General features: G+C 40.7%; 1 protein-coding gene across 1 annotated transcript; it reads right to left on the reverse strand.

The window, feature by feature from the left end:
* Positions 1 to 1,348: 1,348 nt before the first annotated feature.
* On the reverse strand, positions 1,349 to 17,884 carry vps37ba (VPS37B subunit of ESCRT-I a). Its single transcript, XM_081365891.1, has 4 exons — positions 17,697 to 17,884; positions 13,424 to 13,595; positions 4,129 to 4,211; positions 1,349 to 3,995 (listed from the first exon to the last, which is right to left on the reverse strand). Exons 1-4 carry the CDS (start codon positions 17,799 to 17,801, stop codon positions 3,504 to 3,506), a joined length of 852 nt encoding a protein of 283 aa, XP_081222017.1. The 5' UTR covers positions 17,802 to 17,884; the 3' UTR covers positions 1,349 to 3,503.
* Between the last annotated feature and the right edge of the window lie 713 nt (positions 17,885 to 18,597).

The raw sequence follows: 18,597 nt of genomic DNA on the forward strand, positions 1-18,597 counted from the left end.
TCAGAGCTCGATGTGGTTAGGGTGTTACTGAGGCGATGCTCTTGGGAGGAAAGCACACAACTACAAAGAGAAAGCAGTCCGTTAAAGTTAATGTGGTGTGTACGCTTTAAACACATATTGTAGGCCCATGGCAACAAAGTATAAGTTTTGAAGAGAGTACAATCATTCATTTTTGTCAAGGATAGTCTTACTGGGTCACCATTATCAAAACATCATATAAATTGTTCCTTTCTATTTTGTCATTCCTTGTGCTGCAAGCTTCAGGCCATGAATATGTAACAAATTGTCAAACTTTGCACACCGTTTGCATGGTTATGAATTCCGCTTTGTGTCAAAGCAGGTAATTTAAAGTGGTTTCTGTAGCGATGATCACTATGCATTATTGCAGGGGTTCTCAAACCGTTGTACCACAGAAAAATATTTGTAGAAAAGTGTTCATCTCTTATATACTGTAAATATTTTCTACATAATATTTTAAGTTTGTTTCAGTATAATGACAATGTAAATTATTTAATTTTGTTGTCACATATTACATTTAATATTTTCCTCACACAGTATTGATTTTTGTACATAAAATATACAGGAGCCTTCATGTTTATCAAAGGGTCCTTCACAAAGGGATCATTATTTTGATTGATAACACCTGCATTAAGAGGGTCCATCTTAATTTTATGAAAGCAACTTATGTCAGATCATTATTTCAATCTAATAAACAGTATTTTGTTTGGTTTAGTTTTTGTTCTTTGATTAGCATAAAACTTCTCTGGTAGCAGCAGGCAAGTCCAAATTAAAAGTCCTGATTGGGTGCTACAGATAAGACCGCATTAAATGCCATTCTCTCATAAATCTTCATCAAATAAACTCACAAGAATCAGAATTTTTCAGTATTGGCTAAAGCAGTGAATTCTAAAATCATGAAATGCTTCTCACCATTCAATTTGGTGTTACCTTTCTATATATCTAATATATATTAGAAACACTACATTTACTGGGTAAAATCAATGGGCCTCTTGGCTGCAATTTACATTATTATTATTATTATTAATGTAAAAATAATTAATTTTGTCAGACCCCCCCAATTATGTTAATAAAAAAATTGAGACAATAAGCAGCTTTTTGCAGCTTCATAATTGCAGCAAAAATACCAAAGATGTCAAAGGTTAAGAACCACTGCTTTAGAGGAAATATGACAATACTCTGTGTACTTGCATCCACAAGGGGGAGTCAAATTCTTTGATTGGGCCCATCAGATTTATCCATAGAGCTATATTGTATCTTCAACAAATAAAAATAATGTAACCTTCATTCCTGAAAAAAATGCATGAAAATGTTAAACTCACAGAAAAGTGATGTGATACCATTTATTATCTTTAAAATATATGTCAGTTCCATTTCCAATGTCTACCTCTTTCAATAGACAATACCTAACACAGAATAGTCTGCGAATTTTACACGAGGAAAGTAAAAAAACACTATTTTATATTGCCAGCAAAAGCATACAGCCAAGTTACCTTTTGCAAACCAAGCAATCATTATCATTATTTCTAAGACAAAGCAAGACCATGTCTATATATATATATACAAACAAACAAAAACAATTTTCAAGGGTGGAAACTGGTTTTTCCAGATGCTTGGCAAGCCTGTCATTGTACATAATTGTTTTCACAGATTTTTAGTCAATGTCTAGACATAACACAGCCTGATTCACGAGGAACCCATTTAATTCCACCTCTCGATCTGGTGCTCATCAGCATCAAGATAATAAAGCAGATACCCAACCCCAGTCTGACAAACACTGAGTGATTTAATTCAAACAGAGCCTGCATACTAACATCATCTGGGTTCAGCTCATTAAATTAATGTAGCAGCACCGGTGATTAAAGAGAGGACTTCACACAAAAATGTTTTCCTCTTCCTGTTTCTATCATGTCAACTTCCTGAATTTGAGGCAATGTAATTATGGCTCTATACGTAAAACATATAAATTAGATATTTATGTAAAGGACACTTGTAAGGATGTACCTGTGTAAACAGCATATATTTATATATATATATTAAAAAAAGGTGTATTCTGGGTATTAAGTACTTTGCTATAGAACGAGAAGGCAAAGAGGAATATGTAGCAAAAAACACTCCTCACCACAGTGAACAAGTCCTCATCTTACCCATCATAGGCACAAAGTGACTATTTGAGACATGAACATACCGGAAAAACCACAACATACTACTGAAAACAGATCCAGGGTGAAAACTACAATGTAATACTACATATTTTGGACAGAAAAGATATCTGTAAGAGACCTGATGACATAGGCGAGTCCAATTTTACCAGTAAAGTTAGGAGGGGGAAAAAAAAAGGCAAAAAATAAAATAAAAAAAGTTAAAATAAATGTAGCTATATTAGTTAAACATATTAAATATCACTTAATATGAGGGGTTTATGGAAAAGGAAGCACATCTCCACTGAACATCTTTACACCAGATGGCAAAAATAAACAAGAAGGATTATGGTGACCGATATAAACATTAAAATGGTAAATTATGCATAGAGCATCAGTTTAAGTATGCAGGGTAATGACAGTACAAGCAAATATGCTTCAGAAATGTTCACACTTACATGATTAAAAAATAACTCATTTGAGCAATTTTTTTTCCATGACACTACCATTCACTCTCACTTTTTCCAAATTCTAGCCAACAAGCTCCCTACATCAGCACGAATTTGCTCGTATCTTAGACGCATAAGGCATTTTGGTCCTCTCTCCATTGAAGCAGTAGCTCTGATCACCCAATCTTATCCAAAACATTAGTACCAAATTTTCACCCACATTTAACCCAAAACCTCTATTAAATCACACTGTTTTAATGCTACCAGCCCAAAACTAGATCCACTGAAAAACAAATAACATCTTTGGCTGCAGGTCTGAGAAAACCTGGAGAGCAAAAAAATGTTTTTGATTCTTTCACCAAATAAAATAAGCACAGTCCGGTCTTAGTCTGTTTGCATAGGCATTACCTTTTTGTTAAAGCAGCTTTTTCAGGTATGAAATGTCTGAAGAGTGGTTGAACTGACAATTTAACATGATCTTGACAACGCAAACAGAATCTAACACATCAAACCTTGGCCCTTTATATCTGTTAAGCTGGCCTAACTGAAGCCCTGTTATTGAACTTTGATGTTTTTATCATGTATGGGAGCACCTGAGGCTCACGTAGAATATCTTTACTTGATCTAACGCTGCTGAAGAGGGCGGAACGGAAACAGTACGGCTCCATAACCAGCCATGACTAATCAAATACAAAAGTAGTCTAAAGTGCAAATTGAAGATCCTGTTGCAGATGCCGCATTGACTGCAGAAATGTCTTGTTCATTTTACACATGACAAGACTCCCATCTTGGCGCACAATGTTTTATAACATGCAGCTTGAAGGACCAACAAACGGCTTGAATGAATGTCCAGTGTGTACTTTGTTTCTCATCCACAGACTGTAATGTCCCACGCTCACTGCATGATGAAGCCTGGCTGGGGGGCCATGCGTGGAGGGGGTCTCTGAGGCACGGGTGGGGGGTATTGCTGCATGTACATGCTGGGGTATCCCTGGTTAAGAATGAGTGGTGTGTTTCCAACTCTGGGGGGAATAGGGGGGTATGGAGTAGTGGGAGAGAACGGAGAGGTAGGAGAGTAGGAGACGGCTGTGGCGGGCTGGACAGCAGGAGTTTGAGTGACTTTAACAGGGGGAAGAGGAGGAGCCCGGCGGGGCAACGGCATAGGGGAACCATTGACCTCTCTGTGGAGAACAGCTGGCCAGGAGGGAAGGTCCTGAGAGCGAGAGGGCTGAGGTGTAGTCGGAGCCATGTGGTGTCCTTTCAGCACCATTTCTTGGAGCTTCTCTATCTTGACTCTCCGCAGGTGTGCCAGCTTCCTCTTACTCTGATACTCATCAATGAATGTGTCCAGGGGGGCTGCACCATCGAGGAACGAATCGGCCATGTTCTGATTTGAAGAGAAAATAGCAATGATCATCATCTAATGAGTCCATCAGATGTCGAACAATCCCTAGCAGATATCGTGCAACTTTAAAGAGTAAGTTTAATGTGTAATGTGTAAGATAAGGTGAGTGAGGTACCTCAGTTTCTTCCTCGATTTTGGCCCCTTCTGCTTGTAGGAGTGCAAGCAATGTGTCCAAAGGCATGTTTCCAGATATGTGGTCTGTGAGGGGACAGAAAAGAAAAATGTGTTAAGAAGTTTGAAAAATTTTTACAATTAAAAACTGCCTTCCTCAAGCAGTAGAGCAGTGTGCTGGCAATGACATGGGTTCAATTACCCAAAACCCAAAAAATACAAAGTAAATCACTTTGGATAAAAGTGTGCGCCAAATCCAAATGCATCATTGAAAACGTAAGCAAGATATTATATGATATTAAAGTGGTAATGCAAGGGAATTTAGGAAAATTGTTTTAATCTGAAAGGTATTAAACATGTTAGGGACATGTAAGATCTGTTTTGAGGGGAAGAGGCACCTTTTGGCTGTTAGATAAATCTGAAGACTTTGTGTGCGTGCCTTAAGTAAATTAGCCGAGGCATCAACAGGGTGTGTTTCACCTTTTAGCTCAGGAGCCGCAGCATCAGATTTCACTGTACAAATCAATGAGCAATTCTATCAGCAATATCAGCAATTCTCAGAGGTCAACAGACGCTTGCGTCAGAAACGAATATAAAGTAGGCCTATTATTTGCTTAAATTACATAACTTTTTACATAACAGCCATTCATTAATCATCATCAAGAGAGAAATGTGTAATGTTCAATACTTAACAGTTAGACATAGCTCAAAACAAAGAGGAAAATAAATTTTACACCATTTAAATCACAAAACTTATAATAATACTAATTAAATACATTTGCAGAACAAATACATCAATATAGGCTTTGATTCAATCATAAATCAAAGCTGTCAGACATCACAAGCAACACTTTTAGCTTGTGATTTACTACCTATGGCACACGTTTGACTATCAGTCCACCTTCCCTTCACTGATTTACATCTATTTACATTTATTTTCCTGGCAGGTGCAACTTACAAAAGTGTCACTGTGTATTGTAGTTCATGCTACAATGAAAAAAACATCCATAATTCTACATGTTTTCCATCCACTCAACAGGCTGCTCTGCCATTGTCACGATCCATCACACGGGAAACAGAGAGAAGATCCAAAAGCAGTATAATTTATTAAGGGAAATCCGTTACTCAAATCCAGTCCAGGCAGGGGTCAAAACCAAAGAAGCAATCCAAAACATAAAACAATCCAAAAACAGGCAACGAGGCAGAACACAGAAGTGGTGTGATACAAGACAAGGACTCCGTGACAAACACTGAAACAGACAGGGTATATATACACACAAGTGCTGACAAGGTGACGAGAAACAGCTGAAAGACAATGTACAATCAGTGACAGGCAGGATCATGGGAATTGTAGTGAAAATGCATAGACACCGTGAAAACTGAGGACCTCTAGTGTTTAACCCAGGGAACCACCAGACACTGTGACATAACCCCCCCTCTACGGAGCGGCTACCAGACGCTCCACGACAGAAAACAAAACTCGACAAAAGTCCAGGAGGGAGGTGGAACTGTGGGGGACTAGGGGGAGGGATGGAGGGCCAGGACCATGGGAAGGAATGGACACAGGGGATGACAGTCCATCGGGCGGCCTGGGCGGAGAAGACCCTTCAGGCGACCAGGGCGAAACAGATAGTCCATCGGGCGGTAGGGGCAGAGACGACCCTTCAGGTGGCCAGGGTGGAGCAGGTAGTCCATCGGGCGGTCTGGGCGGAGACGACCCTTCAGGTGGCCAGGGTGGAGCAGGTAGTCCATCGGGCGGCCAGGGCGGAGACTTCCCCTCGAGCGACCACGGCGAAGACGACCCATCGGGCGGCCACGGCGGAGGCGACCCCTCGGGCGGCCACGGCGGAGACGACCCCTCGGGCGGCCAGGGCGGAGACGACCCCTCGGGCGGCCAGGGCGGAGACGACCCCTCGGGCGGCCAGGGCGGAGACGACCCCTCGGGCGGCCAGGGCGCAGGAACAGACACCGGCTCAGGAACTGGAACAGACCCCACCGGCTCAGGAACTGGAACAGACCCCACCGGCTCAGGAACTGGAACAGACCCCACCGGCTCAGGAACTAGAACCACCGGCTCAGGAACTGGCACCACCGGCTCAAGAACTGGAACAAACACCACCGGCTCAGGAACTGGAACGGACACCACCGGCTCAGATACCACCAGCTCAGGAACAGATACCACCAGCTCAGACACCACCGGCTCAGGAACAGACACCACAGGCTCAGGAACAGACACCACAGGCTCAGGCTCAGGAACAGACACAGCCGGCCCAGGAACAGGCACCACCGGCTCAGGAACAGACACCACCGGCTCAGGAACAGACACTACCGGCTCAAGTGTGTGCGCAGCCCACACACACCACATGGCTGTGGCCATAATGGCCAGTGTCGCGGTCACTGAGGCCTCAGGCGGCGCAGACGTGACGTGAACAGTCTCTGACTGGGCAGACGTGACGTGAACAGTCTCTGGCTGGGCAGACGTGACGTGAACAGTCTCTGGCTGGGCATACGTGACTTGAACAGTCTCTGGCTGGGCAGACGTGATGTGAACAGTCTCTGGCTGGGCAGACGTGACGTGAACAGTCTCTGGCTGGGCAGACGTGACGTGAACAGTCCCTGGCTGGGCCATCTTGTCCGAAGACACAGGCTCGGCAGGCGTGACGTAAACAGGCTCGGCAGCGGCCATCTTGTCCGAAGACACAGGCTTAGCAGACGTGACGTGAACAGGCTCTGCAGCAGCCATCTTGTCCGAAGACACAGGCTCGGCAGGCGTGACGTGAACAGGCTCGGCGGTGGCCATCTTGTCCGAAGACACAGGCTCGGCAGACGTGACGTGAACAGGATCGGCGGCCATCTTGTCCGAAGACACAGGCTCGGCAGACGTTCTGTGCTTCCTCCACGCATGCAGTACCGCCACTGCATAAAAGAGGAAGACTGCTCTCTTGGCCATGGCAGGACTGATGGTGGACGGCTCCGAGACGATCTCAGGGATGACAGCGGGCTGTTCGGAGGGGATGGCCTCCGGGACGACAGTGGGCTGCTCGGAGGGGACGGCCTCTGGGACGACAGCGGACTGCTCGGAGGGGACGGCCTCCGGGACGACAGCGGGCTGCACGAGGACGATCTCTGGGTCCTTGGGGAGACTGGAGGTCTTCCTCCTCCGCCGTTTTTGATGGCGATGTGCAGGCTCTGGGCTGGACGGAAACTGCGGCGAACAGAACTCTGAGCTGGGCGGAATCAGCGGCGGATGGAGCTCTGGGCTGGACATCACCAGCCCAGGGTTGAAGAGGGGCCAAAGTGGAGAATGGTGTCGGGATTCCTCTCGACCACCTCCTCCACTGCGGCCTCCACGGGTCCCGCGAAAAATGACTTGGCGGGTTCCCTTAAAACAATCTCTCCTCTCCCGCTCGGTGGCTGGGAAAGAGAAGTTAGTGTACATACCGCTGGATCTTGTATTTGACGGAGTCCTTCTGTCACGATCCATCACACGGGAAACAGAGAGAAGATCCAAAAGCAGTATAATTTATTAAGGGAAATCCGTTACTCAAATCCAGTCCAGGCAGGGGTCAAAACCAAAGAAGCAATCCAAAACATAAAACAATCCAAAAACAGGCAACGAGGCAGAACACAGAAGTGGTGTGATACAAGACAAGGACTCCGTGACAAACACTGAAACAGACAGGGTATATATACACACAAGTGCTGACAAGGTGACGAGAAACAGCTGAAAGACAATGTACAATCAGTGACAGGCAGGATCATGGGAATTGTAGTGAAAATGCATAGACACCGTGAAAACTGAGGACCTCTAGTTCAGGGATCAGCAACTCCGGTCCTGGAGGGCCACTGTCCTGCAGAGTTTAGCTTCAGCCCTGATAAAAACTCACCTGCCTGTATCTATCTAGTAATCCTGAAAACACTGATTGCCTTGTTCAGGTGTGTTTAATTAGGGTTGGAGCTAAACTCTGCAGGACAGTGGCCCTCCAGGACCGGAGTTGCTGATCCCTGCTCTAGTGTTTAACCCAGGGAACCACCAGACACTGTGACAGCCATGTTCACCACATTACAACCGAACTACTAACTGGACCCTGCCCAGTAATGCGGTTTCTTTACAAGTCATATAAAATGAATTCAATTCAATAAGGCAAATGATTAGTCCTTGTTCTGTCCTCTTTTGAATGACAATCTAATTAACACACTGCTTGTTCTTAAACAATCAGCTGATACTGATGATTGACCTATAAACTGCTAATCAAAACTGACCTCAGATCAGCTCAAAAACAGAAATATCTGCTATATATAACAGAATCAAGCTGGCACAGACTTATCAGCCATATGATTCAGAGTACATGCTTCAACAACAAACAGAAACCGACAGTAAACAACCTAAAAATGTTCCGACCTTGTATGAGGCAGATGAAAATGGAGCAGAAAGCAAGGGAGGGTAGAGCCTTTAAAATAGAGGCTTGTGTTTAATACACTAACACAGACACTAATGTTCTATTAATGTGGGATATAATTTTGATCACATTAAGCACTGGATGATTTAGAGACATGAAGGTAACAAAGACCCACTTTATTACTTTTGCTTTACTTACCATTTTAAACATAAATTGTAGAGCAAATAAACTCCTTGCCCCGAAGAAAACCGTTCTTACGTAGGATGTTTAGACAGGATGTTCTCGTCAGTTTAGCTGTTCTCTTCAACTTCTCAGTCAGACTTTGGTGACATGCGCATGCTAGAAGTGCATCTGTCTATGAGTAGCATACTACCATTCTACAACAGACATAGCATGGGCACAATACGCAAATGTTTTGGTATGCTTAAAATACCTAAATGGCCTATTGCATTTGCCTAAATAAACATTATACAACAAAGCATACTGTGTGAAATACTGTATCCCACAATGCAATGTTTTATTTCATTCCAAACATCCTGCAGATCATGAGACTGCTATTAGTCTACAGCTAGCCCATTCAACTTACTTTGTGCTCTGTGCAAGTGTGTGAAAGAACAAAGAAAGACGGAAAATAGTGTGTGTGTGTGTGTGTGTGTGTGTGTGTGTGTGTGTGTGTGTGTGTGTGTGTGTGTGTGTGTGTGTGTGTGTATGTGTAAGCATTCGACTTCCCCTATCCAACCCCATTTTCTGACATTGCTCAGGGCACAAAGCCACACTGTTACTCCAGAGCACCACCGCAGCATCAGAATAGGCTGTCACGCTGAAACACCCCACATAGCTGCTCTGTTGTCATGGTGTGGCTTTTGGAATAGTGGTGGCAGCGAGTTAATGTACACACAGGAACCTCACCACACAATTTAGCCTGATAACTAGGGATTTTGTTTATCTGGGTCAAGGGAACGGCTGACTGGCTAGCCTGCCGTCAACCCTGTCCAGATGCACGGGCACTGCTGCTGCTGAGCCAGTAAATCCTTATCTGGGGCATAACCAACCACCCCAGCCTGGGAAAGTGGGTAACCTACATTTCACCAAAGCTACCATCTTTCTCTTCATCTGTACACAGATGACAGTACACTATGTTTATTTCCTCTATGCCAAAATAACAAAAAAGAGCTGGACCTCAAAGGGGGCAAACATCTAATGTGGATGGAAGTGAAAAGTGAGGGGTTTCACAGTGGAAAACTGCTCTCAAATCTGAAATTCAATGCTGCTACACCATAAGGCTCAACCACATCTAAAAAAAAAAAAAAATACAACTTTTTTGCCGTTTGATTACTTTTAATATACAAGTTTGTCTCTATCTATTATGGGTGTAGGGTACAGATATTTGTCTGTTATCTATTTTTGGTATGCATCTTTCAGTTCAGTACATATGTGTACCGAATGAATGAATGTACCGAGTTGTTTTAACACTGCACATGCTGAACTTCTTCTAAGAGTTTCCCTCCAGGGATGGGACAAATTATATCGATATACTTTGATGTTGTGAGCACTGTTGTGAACATCTGCTTTATATTAAGTGCTTCAAACTAAATCATAAAACTACATAGCTTGCCCTACTGTCAGATGCGCGTGTCGTTCAACGCGTTTTCCTCAGCACAACTTACATTTTACGCTTGCCTGTAAATGTTACAAATTAACGCAAGTATTGCATTTCGCATTGAAGATTATCCTGATGGCAAGATAATCATACTACATAATACATTTAACTTTGCAGACTTCAATGAGTCCCAGCGCGCACATATGTGTCAAAAAGCGGAAAAGTGGCGGATTAGAATGGGAGCACAATACATCTAACCTTCTTTTTAAATATTTTGATAACACATTTTGCATCCAAAAGTGTAAGCACTTCAAATATTTTCCCCACTGCACTGATTGAACAATTACGAGACATTTCAGTAAGTCGAACTGTGTCTTTCAGCATACCTTTTGATGTTCTTGCATGTTTTTTCATACTACAACTTGTATTAAATTGGAAGAAAAGACTCACGCTCTGCACTGCCGGTTAACTGAGGCACTGCAGAGATCTGACACTTCACATTTATGATCGTCAAAATGCCATATATCGTTTGCATGTTGTGATAAAATGGGACAGAAATTAAAGGCTGAGACTTTGTTTCTTATGAGAACGAAACAAAGCGCAAAGAGATTATTGGATGGGTGGTGTGCTACAAATAATGTCTGGTGTAGGGAAAACTGTGGACTTGGCAACCCTGGCTTGAACTACAGATGATTCATAGGGTCAAGAGCATGCTTTAACTTAGCTATATTTAACTGTTACTGCGTTATTTAGGGTGGGAAATTTGATCAAAATCTTATTTCACTGTACAAGTAAGTTTATTTCAAGGTAAAAATATATAACCTGAACTGGCTAGTTTTGTTGAGTGTCACATTTGATGGCATGGGGGGGTGCAATGGATAAGACACATGCCTTTGGTGTGAGAGACCCGGGTTCGAATCCACTGTGAGACACTAATGTGTCCCTGAGCAAGACACTTAACCCCTAGTTGCTCCAGAGGTGTGCGACCTCTGACATATATAGCAGTTGTAAGTCGCTTTGGATAAAAGCGTCAGCTAAATGAATAAATGTAAAAATGTAAATGTAAATGTTAGAAATACGGGTAAGTCAAAACAACGGTCCAAAAAGTTAAGAGAAGATATCATCGACCTTAACAAACAAGGAACAGGAAACAAAAAGAGCGAAAACACTAAATGTTCCTAGAAGCACAGTTTGCAAGTTCAAAGTTAAAAGAACAGTGGTTACACTACCTGGATGGGGCAGAAAAAGGAAGCCATATACGGCTGCAACCAGATTTCTGAGAAGGCAGGTTCAGAAAAACCCTCGAGTGACTGCAAAAGACCTACAACAAGACTTGGTGGCAACAGGCACTGAGGTTTCAGCTTGCACAGTAAGGCGCGTACTAAACGTATGCTAGAACTCCAAGACGTACACCACTTCTGACCCAAAAGCACAAGAAAACTCGGCTCCAACTTGCTCAAAATGGAAGTTTGGGGATTCTGTTCTGTGGAGAGATGAAACAATATGGAACTTTTCGGCCCTGTGGATCCTATGTATGTCTGGAGGAAGAAGAACGAAGAAAATGCTGAAAAGAACACTCGGTCTACAGTTAAGCATGGTGGTGGCTTGTGATGCTCTGGGGCTGCTTTGCATCCTCTGGCACTGGAAACCTGCAGCATGTGGTGGAAGGCAAGATGGAGTCATTGAAGTGTCAGGAAATTCTAGGAGAAAACGTCATGCCATCTGTGAGGAAGCTTAAGCTTCCAACAGGACAATGATCCCAAAAAACAAATCCCACCAAGGCTTGGGTGCAGAAGAAGTCCTGGAAGATTCTACAGTGACCATCACAGTCACCTGACCCGAACCCCATAGAAAATCTCTGGTAGGATTTGAAGAAGGAAGTTGCAGCATGCGAATCCAAAAATATTACTGAACTGGAGGCCATTGCTCATGAGGAATGGGCTATAAGATTCCTCAGAAACAAAGAACAAGGGAAATATGCTGCAGAACAGTTGTGCGTGTCAATACACGAGCGGCCGAGTTTTGAATATACTATAATTTCTTAATATACTTATCAGGGAGACCTGAGTAAATTGCATTACAATAATCTAGTCTCGACGTAATGAATGCATGGATAAGCCTTTCCGGATCTGGCAGGGATATAGATCGAATTCTGGCAATATTTTTTAGATGATAAAATGCAGATTTTGAAACCAATTTGATATGGGCATCGAATGACAAATGTAAATCAAAGATAACACGTAGATTTCTCACCTGTGATGCTGGAGCCAATAACTCAGAATCAGTGAACAGATTTAGACAGTTATGTTTGTGCAAAGCTGCCGGCATACCAACAAGTAACAGTTCCGCTTTTGATTCATTAAGTTTAAGATAATTGTCATGCATCCATACCTTCATCTCTTACAGACATTCAGTAAGAGCTGTGATTGCGAAGGTACAAAATAAAGGTTGGTATATTAACATTTTATCAGTTAATGAAATATAGTTATTTATTATAAATTTAAGTAAAATCTGTAAAACCTAAAATGTTGCTACCGTATTTTTATGGTAAATCTCTGGCAACCACAGCTGCCAGTTTTTTAGCCTAAAGGAAATGGGAGACGGCAAGGCAAGTTCCAACATACTTCAATACTTCAGTTCCAGTATACACTATATTTCAAAACCCAAGCCAGCTGACATTGAGTGTACAGATGGTAAAATGAAATGAGTGTTAGTATGCTGTTTGGAATCAGCTTCCAGGCAACCGCTGCGTCACAAAGGGTAATCAGTGACAGCATTTTATTCATGATACCAGCACACACCGTGCAGAGGGGTGTGGAGGGACACTGAAAACCAGTCCCCGTTCTCTTTAAAGTCACAGATCCTTCTCAGCTGTGACAGTCATCTGCTACCGTTTAGTTCTGCCTTCCTATTCCATGAGGAAGAGAAATATAAGGGGGTGAAATATATGAGACTAAGAGTTGGTGAAAATGACATGTAAAACCTGAAAAACAGGCCCTTCAAGGAGTATTTTATAGCTGGAAAATATGACTAATGCATATGTTCACATGCCACAAAAACAACAATATGTGTTAAAGCCCAGAGAGACGCTTCAAAACATTTACATTGTCGCTTTTCAAGTTTACATGGTAAAAATAGTCCTAGGCACATAAGGGACATTTTAACCACAATATAATATAACATGAAAAACTAAGACGGTGTGCAAGTAAAAGTCAAGCTGTGTAATTGTGATGGACATACAATACACAGAAAGACGAAGAAAGACAAAAGGAAGTTATGTTTTAATCACAGTATTTTACCTAGAGTGGAGTTGCGCAGCTGATAGGCCTCAAACAGCTCCTGTAGGCTCCGGTAACGTCTGGTAAGCTCGTTCTTTTGATGGTCAAGCATGGGTTGGAGTTTAAGGTTCTGCTCAGCCAGAAGACGGTTACTAGCCAGGGTCATCTCCTTGTTCTGTTGTATTCCTTTAATCTGAGAACACACAAGAAACAAATTAATTCAATAAAAGGCAAGTACATATAAATTGAAATACTCAACCATTCAAAAGTTTGGGATCAGTACAATTTTATTAAGCAGGGACACATTCCATTGATCAAAACTGACAGTAAAGACTTTTACATTGTTACACAAAATATTTCAAATAAATGCTATTGATGCTATTAAATCAAAGAATCCTGAAAATGTTACTTTTACACAAAAGTATTAAGCAGCACAACTGTTTTCAACATTGATAATAAGTAATGTTTCTTGAGCACCAAATCAGCATATTACAATGATTTCTGAAGGATCATGTGACTGACTGAAGACTAGAGTAACGCCTGCTGAAAATTCAGCTTTGCCATTACAGGAATAAATTACACTTTAAAATACATTTAAATAGATAAGTTATTTTAAATTGTCATCATTTATTATAAATAAGTTTTTTTTTATCAAATAAATACAGCCTTAGTGAGCATATAAGAGCAAAAACATTTAAAAACATTGTACTGAACCCAAACTTTTAAACAGTAGTATAAATGAATACACAATCAGAAAGAAATACAGAAAGAGAATGTACTGTCATGCCTTTTGAAAAAAAAAAAAAACAACAGTTGCACTGTAGTCTGTAACAAGAGTAAATATTTTCACTTGACTGTTCATAAATCTCTCGCAGCATCATGTTGCAGCTTCAGGTGACAGAGTGAACTGTCAAGATACATTTCAAGATAAGTGTAAATAACATGGTATGTGGGGGCAGTGGAAATCAATGACCTATCCATTACTTTCCTTTTAAAACTCATGCTCAAATTGATATGGTAAATTGGATGCCATCGTTACTGTTTTTTACAGTGTGTCATGGAAAGGAGGGATTTAGAGACTGAATCTTCGGACGAGTCGTTTTAGAGTCTTTGAGAAATGAGGTGATGTGCTATGTATATTATGAGAAAGTGAAAAGTGTTGTGACATTTGATGCACATAGACCTGTTGGAGGAGACCTCCAAAACAAAATTAGGAACCTTTAAAATAGCATAATAGGGGCATTAAAGCTTCCACTCTCAGGAATGTTTCCCAGTAGATGTTGAAAAATGGATGCATGGATTTTCTCTTCTTAGGCTAATACACAAGAGCATCAGTGAAGTCTGACACTGATGGTTGCAAATGGGATCTAGGGTAGGCGAAATGACCAAAATCACAATAGTAATTTTATTTCACGATAACTATATTCGCTAAAGGTATAATATAGCCTAGTTATTTTTGCTTTAAAGGCATAAATATGGCCCACTGACCCAAAGCGTAAAAGAGCTTACGTGTAAAAGAGACTAAAAAGTCCATACATTTTCCCACCCATAGACCCTCCCCTCAAAGAAATAAGGACAGGAGTGGTTAAAAATGGACAAAAGAGATGGGATAAAAAAACAAAACAAACAGGTATGAGCCTCCCTCGTCTACTAAAACACATCTTAATACCAGGTGTAAACGGGGCCTCAGACACAGCTCAGAAATTGTCTCTCAGACAGCACACACATACCTAAATGAGTTCTCTTTCGCTGCGGTTTTGCTTAAAAACACATCAAAATAATAGGCTTTTGTGATGGTGCAGCACAGCAACGCCACGTGAGCATGTAATTTCGATAGAGACGATAGTCCAAAATCTCAACAGGTTGACAAAATTCTACCGGTTAATCGTGTCTAACGGTATATCGATCTGGTTCATAATTCAATTCATCCCAAAGGCGTTCAGGGAGTTACACACTACAGCAATCTTTTAGGGAAGTTCACTCATAGTCAGAATCTTGAAAACCACTGTTTCAGACAAATCATAAAAAAAATTGTATGCATGCATATAAAAGAGATTCACCACTGAGAATCAGTTAAGAGGCTTAAAATTATTTATGCAGAAATTGATTAGAATCAGCAGGCCTTTGATATTTAGGTCACTCCGCCTTAAGCCTCTCCTTGTATAACGGATGTTCACAACGTCCTTACTACTGCAACAGAACGTTATGGCCCAAAGAGGGGTCAGTGGCAAAGGGTAGCTGTACACATCATAGAATCACACAATACAAAAAAAGTCTACAGAGAAGACAGCCCATTTCCAAGAAACTCACAAAAAAATAAAAAATAATAATAATATGATTGCAACATGTGGCATGTTGCAATCATACATGCCACATGCTCCTACATGGAATACAACAGTCACATCTCTGGTGACTCAAGAAACTATTACTGTCATTAGGTACATTTAACAGTATCTTACTGTCATGACTCCTCCCTTTTCAACAGGTGCAATTCTGCAGTTTCGGTTTAGGTATCATGTGTCAGAGTACATAACAGGAAAAAGTGACAGATTTCATGTTTCTCAAACACCTGCCTATGTCAGCTGGCAGGTTAGAAAGCATTTGTTCTTCTGAGATTTTACACAGCCTGTGCCAGGATGTCCTACGTATTACATGATTGGGGTAAAAATAAAATACCCAAAATAGCACTCCGAATATACAGTTAGTGTCTAACACATCAAAGAAAGCAGAAATCATCTGTTAACATTAAGTAGATGGTGACAGATAATACTGAAACCAATTCTCTGGTCCTCACACCAATACTTGCTTTTGAAATGCAAATTATTGCTCTTCACTGATTGCATAATGCTAGTCCTTTCCAAATCTGACTAAGGGTAGGTATTCATCACATTAAACTAACACAGCCTTCTAAAAGACATGTAGACCCAGTTATTAATCCACAGCCATTGTATTCATGTGGCAGATAATAACGTTCTACATGTGAATTGTTACTATATTTGGCTTCTGGAGCACCATCCCAGTACTAACCCATTTGTCTCAGTTAAGTGAAAGCCAAGATTTTTTTTTTTTTTTTTTTTTTTTTACAAATGCTTAGGCTAGTTTTAAGAAAGATGTTTATTTAAAAAGCAATAGATAAATGCACCAAGTTACAGTTTTGCCAGATCAAACATCCTCTTGTGACACATACTGAGTCAAGGTTGATATCTTTCCATGAATTGGAAGGTCAAATCAACTCAAAGCTGTGAACACGCCCAGAATACTTTCTAATTGAGAATATGCAAACACAAGTGAGCAAACTTTGAACTTACACAGGGAGTCAGAGACCTGGTACTGATACTGTGTGCATTGGCAGTGCTTAGTCTGATGTGAATACATTTATGGTTATGCATCAACAATTATAATTGACATGAAACTCTTGATTAAAAATCCAACGAGTATGGCAAATGGCTAAGAGTAGACGCAGTGTAACATGTACATACTACATTGCCACATACATAAAATCACCAGGGAGTTTGCTTTAAAAGGGGAACAAGCACATCACACACCTTGCCTATAAGAAACATAAAAACAAACCATGCACTACAGAACTGTACTGTACTAAATGGTATTTTAATTAAATCAATAATAATAGGAAAAATATAATTTATGACATCACAATAATTTATAACTAATGTTCATATTATTAATTTCAGTAAATATTACAGCAAACCAGGGCTTTGCATTACAAAAATTGTACAAAAACATGCTATGATCAGAAAGGCGATGACGTTTCCATAAAAAAATAAAAAAATGAAATGCTACTACAGATAAAAACAGAAATAACTTACACAAGACCAATCCCAGAAATAAATTGCAAAAGAGCATCACGAGAAAAGGACTTTCATCACTGACGGGAGGAGATATAAAAACAAAACAGAGACTCTATAGAGGAAATGCATGTTCCTAACTCAAGGGCATGATCATATACGTTAGTATGAACCGTTTCTGCTTCCGTGACAAGGTCACTTTGTTTTAATGAAAATGTATTGTTTAACCAACGGATGACATCATAACACTTTGTCATAGTCCGCGACGTCAAAAACAAACCAAATTGAAATCACGCGCAGAAACGTTCACATTTAATTAGTTCCTAGTGTAAAGACGTCGTAATTCTACAACAAAGAATTTAAAAGCAAGTTATAGAAATAAACACGGCCTGCGATGCAGAACCTCTGTATAAAATGGTGCTGTTCCAGATACAAATCAACTCGCCGTGGTAACTTCGCGACGGTCTTCGCGAGAAAAATAAACTTACCTCTTCCGAGTCGTCGATGAATTTGCTGAGCTTCTCGTCATCTTCGAGCAGTTCGTTTAACTGAGTTAAAGTGTAAGAACTCAACTTGTTTTCAAAGCCAGCCATGTCTGGCACAGCGGTGTCGTTCACACTTCGAACTCTCAGTCTCCTGCGGTGGGACTGGGCACAGCTATTCTTTTCAGCCGGAAGACGACAGGAGGAGATGCGTGACGTCAACCGGGACATCACCGCAAGGTCTCGAGAATTTGATGCATACAAGAAAACTTTGGCAAGACATCTGCCAGTTCGTTGTAAACTATATATATAAAGACTTTGAGCTTTATTTCAACGATGTTTTATTTGGGTTTTTCATTTTTAAGAAGCAATGTGAGAATATATTTTTTTCTTTGCAACTTAATTATTTTGCTTGCAAAATGTTTTATCCACAAGTGTAAAACTATGAAAGTAACCCCCGATTTTTCTCACTTTCAAGAAGATGTTAAGATTTATATAAAATCTTTATCTACCTCTTGTAACAAAAAGGCAACTAAAACTTTGAATGTATGCTCTCTTTTTTTTTTTTTTTTTTTGCATTTTTGTATATTTTATAATTATTCTATTATTATTATTTTATGTTTTGTGGGGAGAATATTTATTTATTTAATTTTTAATTGATACTTCCTCATTTTGTAATTTAATTTGGTTTATTTTCTTGTATTTATTTATTTTGTTTTTCTTTCTTTCTTTTTCTGAATTCAAATGTGATCCTGAACCTCTGGCTTTCTTCTCTGGTTTATGATTTTTCTCTTTTGTATTTTGTTAGTAAATGTTTAATAATAAAAAAGAGAGAGAGAGAGAATTTGATGCGCACAAACTTTTGAAAATGATAATTACTTTTCTGATATGTCTTTACATCTGTGCA

The sequence above is a fragment of the Scardinius erythrophthalmus genome, assembly GCF_964197995.2.
Source record: "Scardinius erythrophthalmus genome assembly, chromosome: 5".
NCBI classification, from domain to species: Eukaryota; Metazoa; Chordata; class Actinopteri; order Cypriniformes; family Leuciscidae; genus Scardinius; species Scardinius erythrophthalmus.

Excerpts from the sequence above, each read along its gene's own strand:
- vps37ba (XM_081365891.1), bottom strand. The coding sequence starts at position 17,801 with ATGGCTGGCTTTGAAAACAAGTTGAGTTCTTACACTTTAACTCAGTTA. Across the intron at positions 13,596-17,696 it reads TCATCGACGACTCGGAAGAG|ATTAAAGGAATACAACAGAA; the intron begins GTAAGTTTATTT and ends GTGTGTTCTCAG. Across the intron at positions 4,212-13,423 it reads GCTGCGCAACTCCACTCTAG|ACCACATATCTGGAAACATG; the intron begins GTAAAATACTGT and ends GTCCCCTCACAG.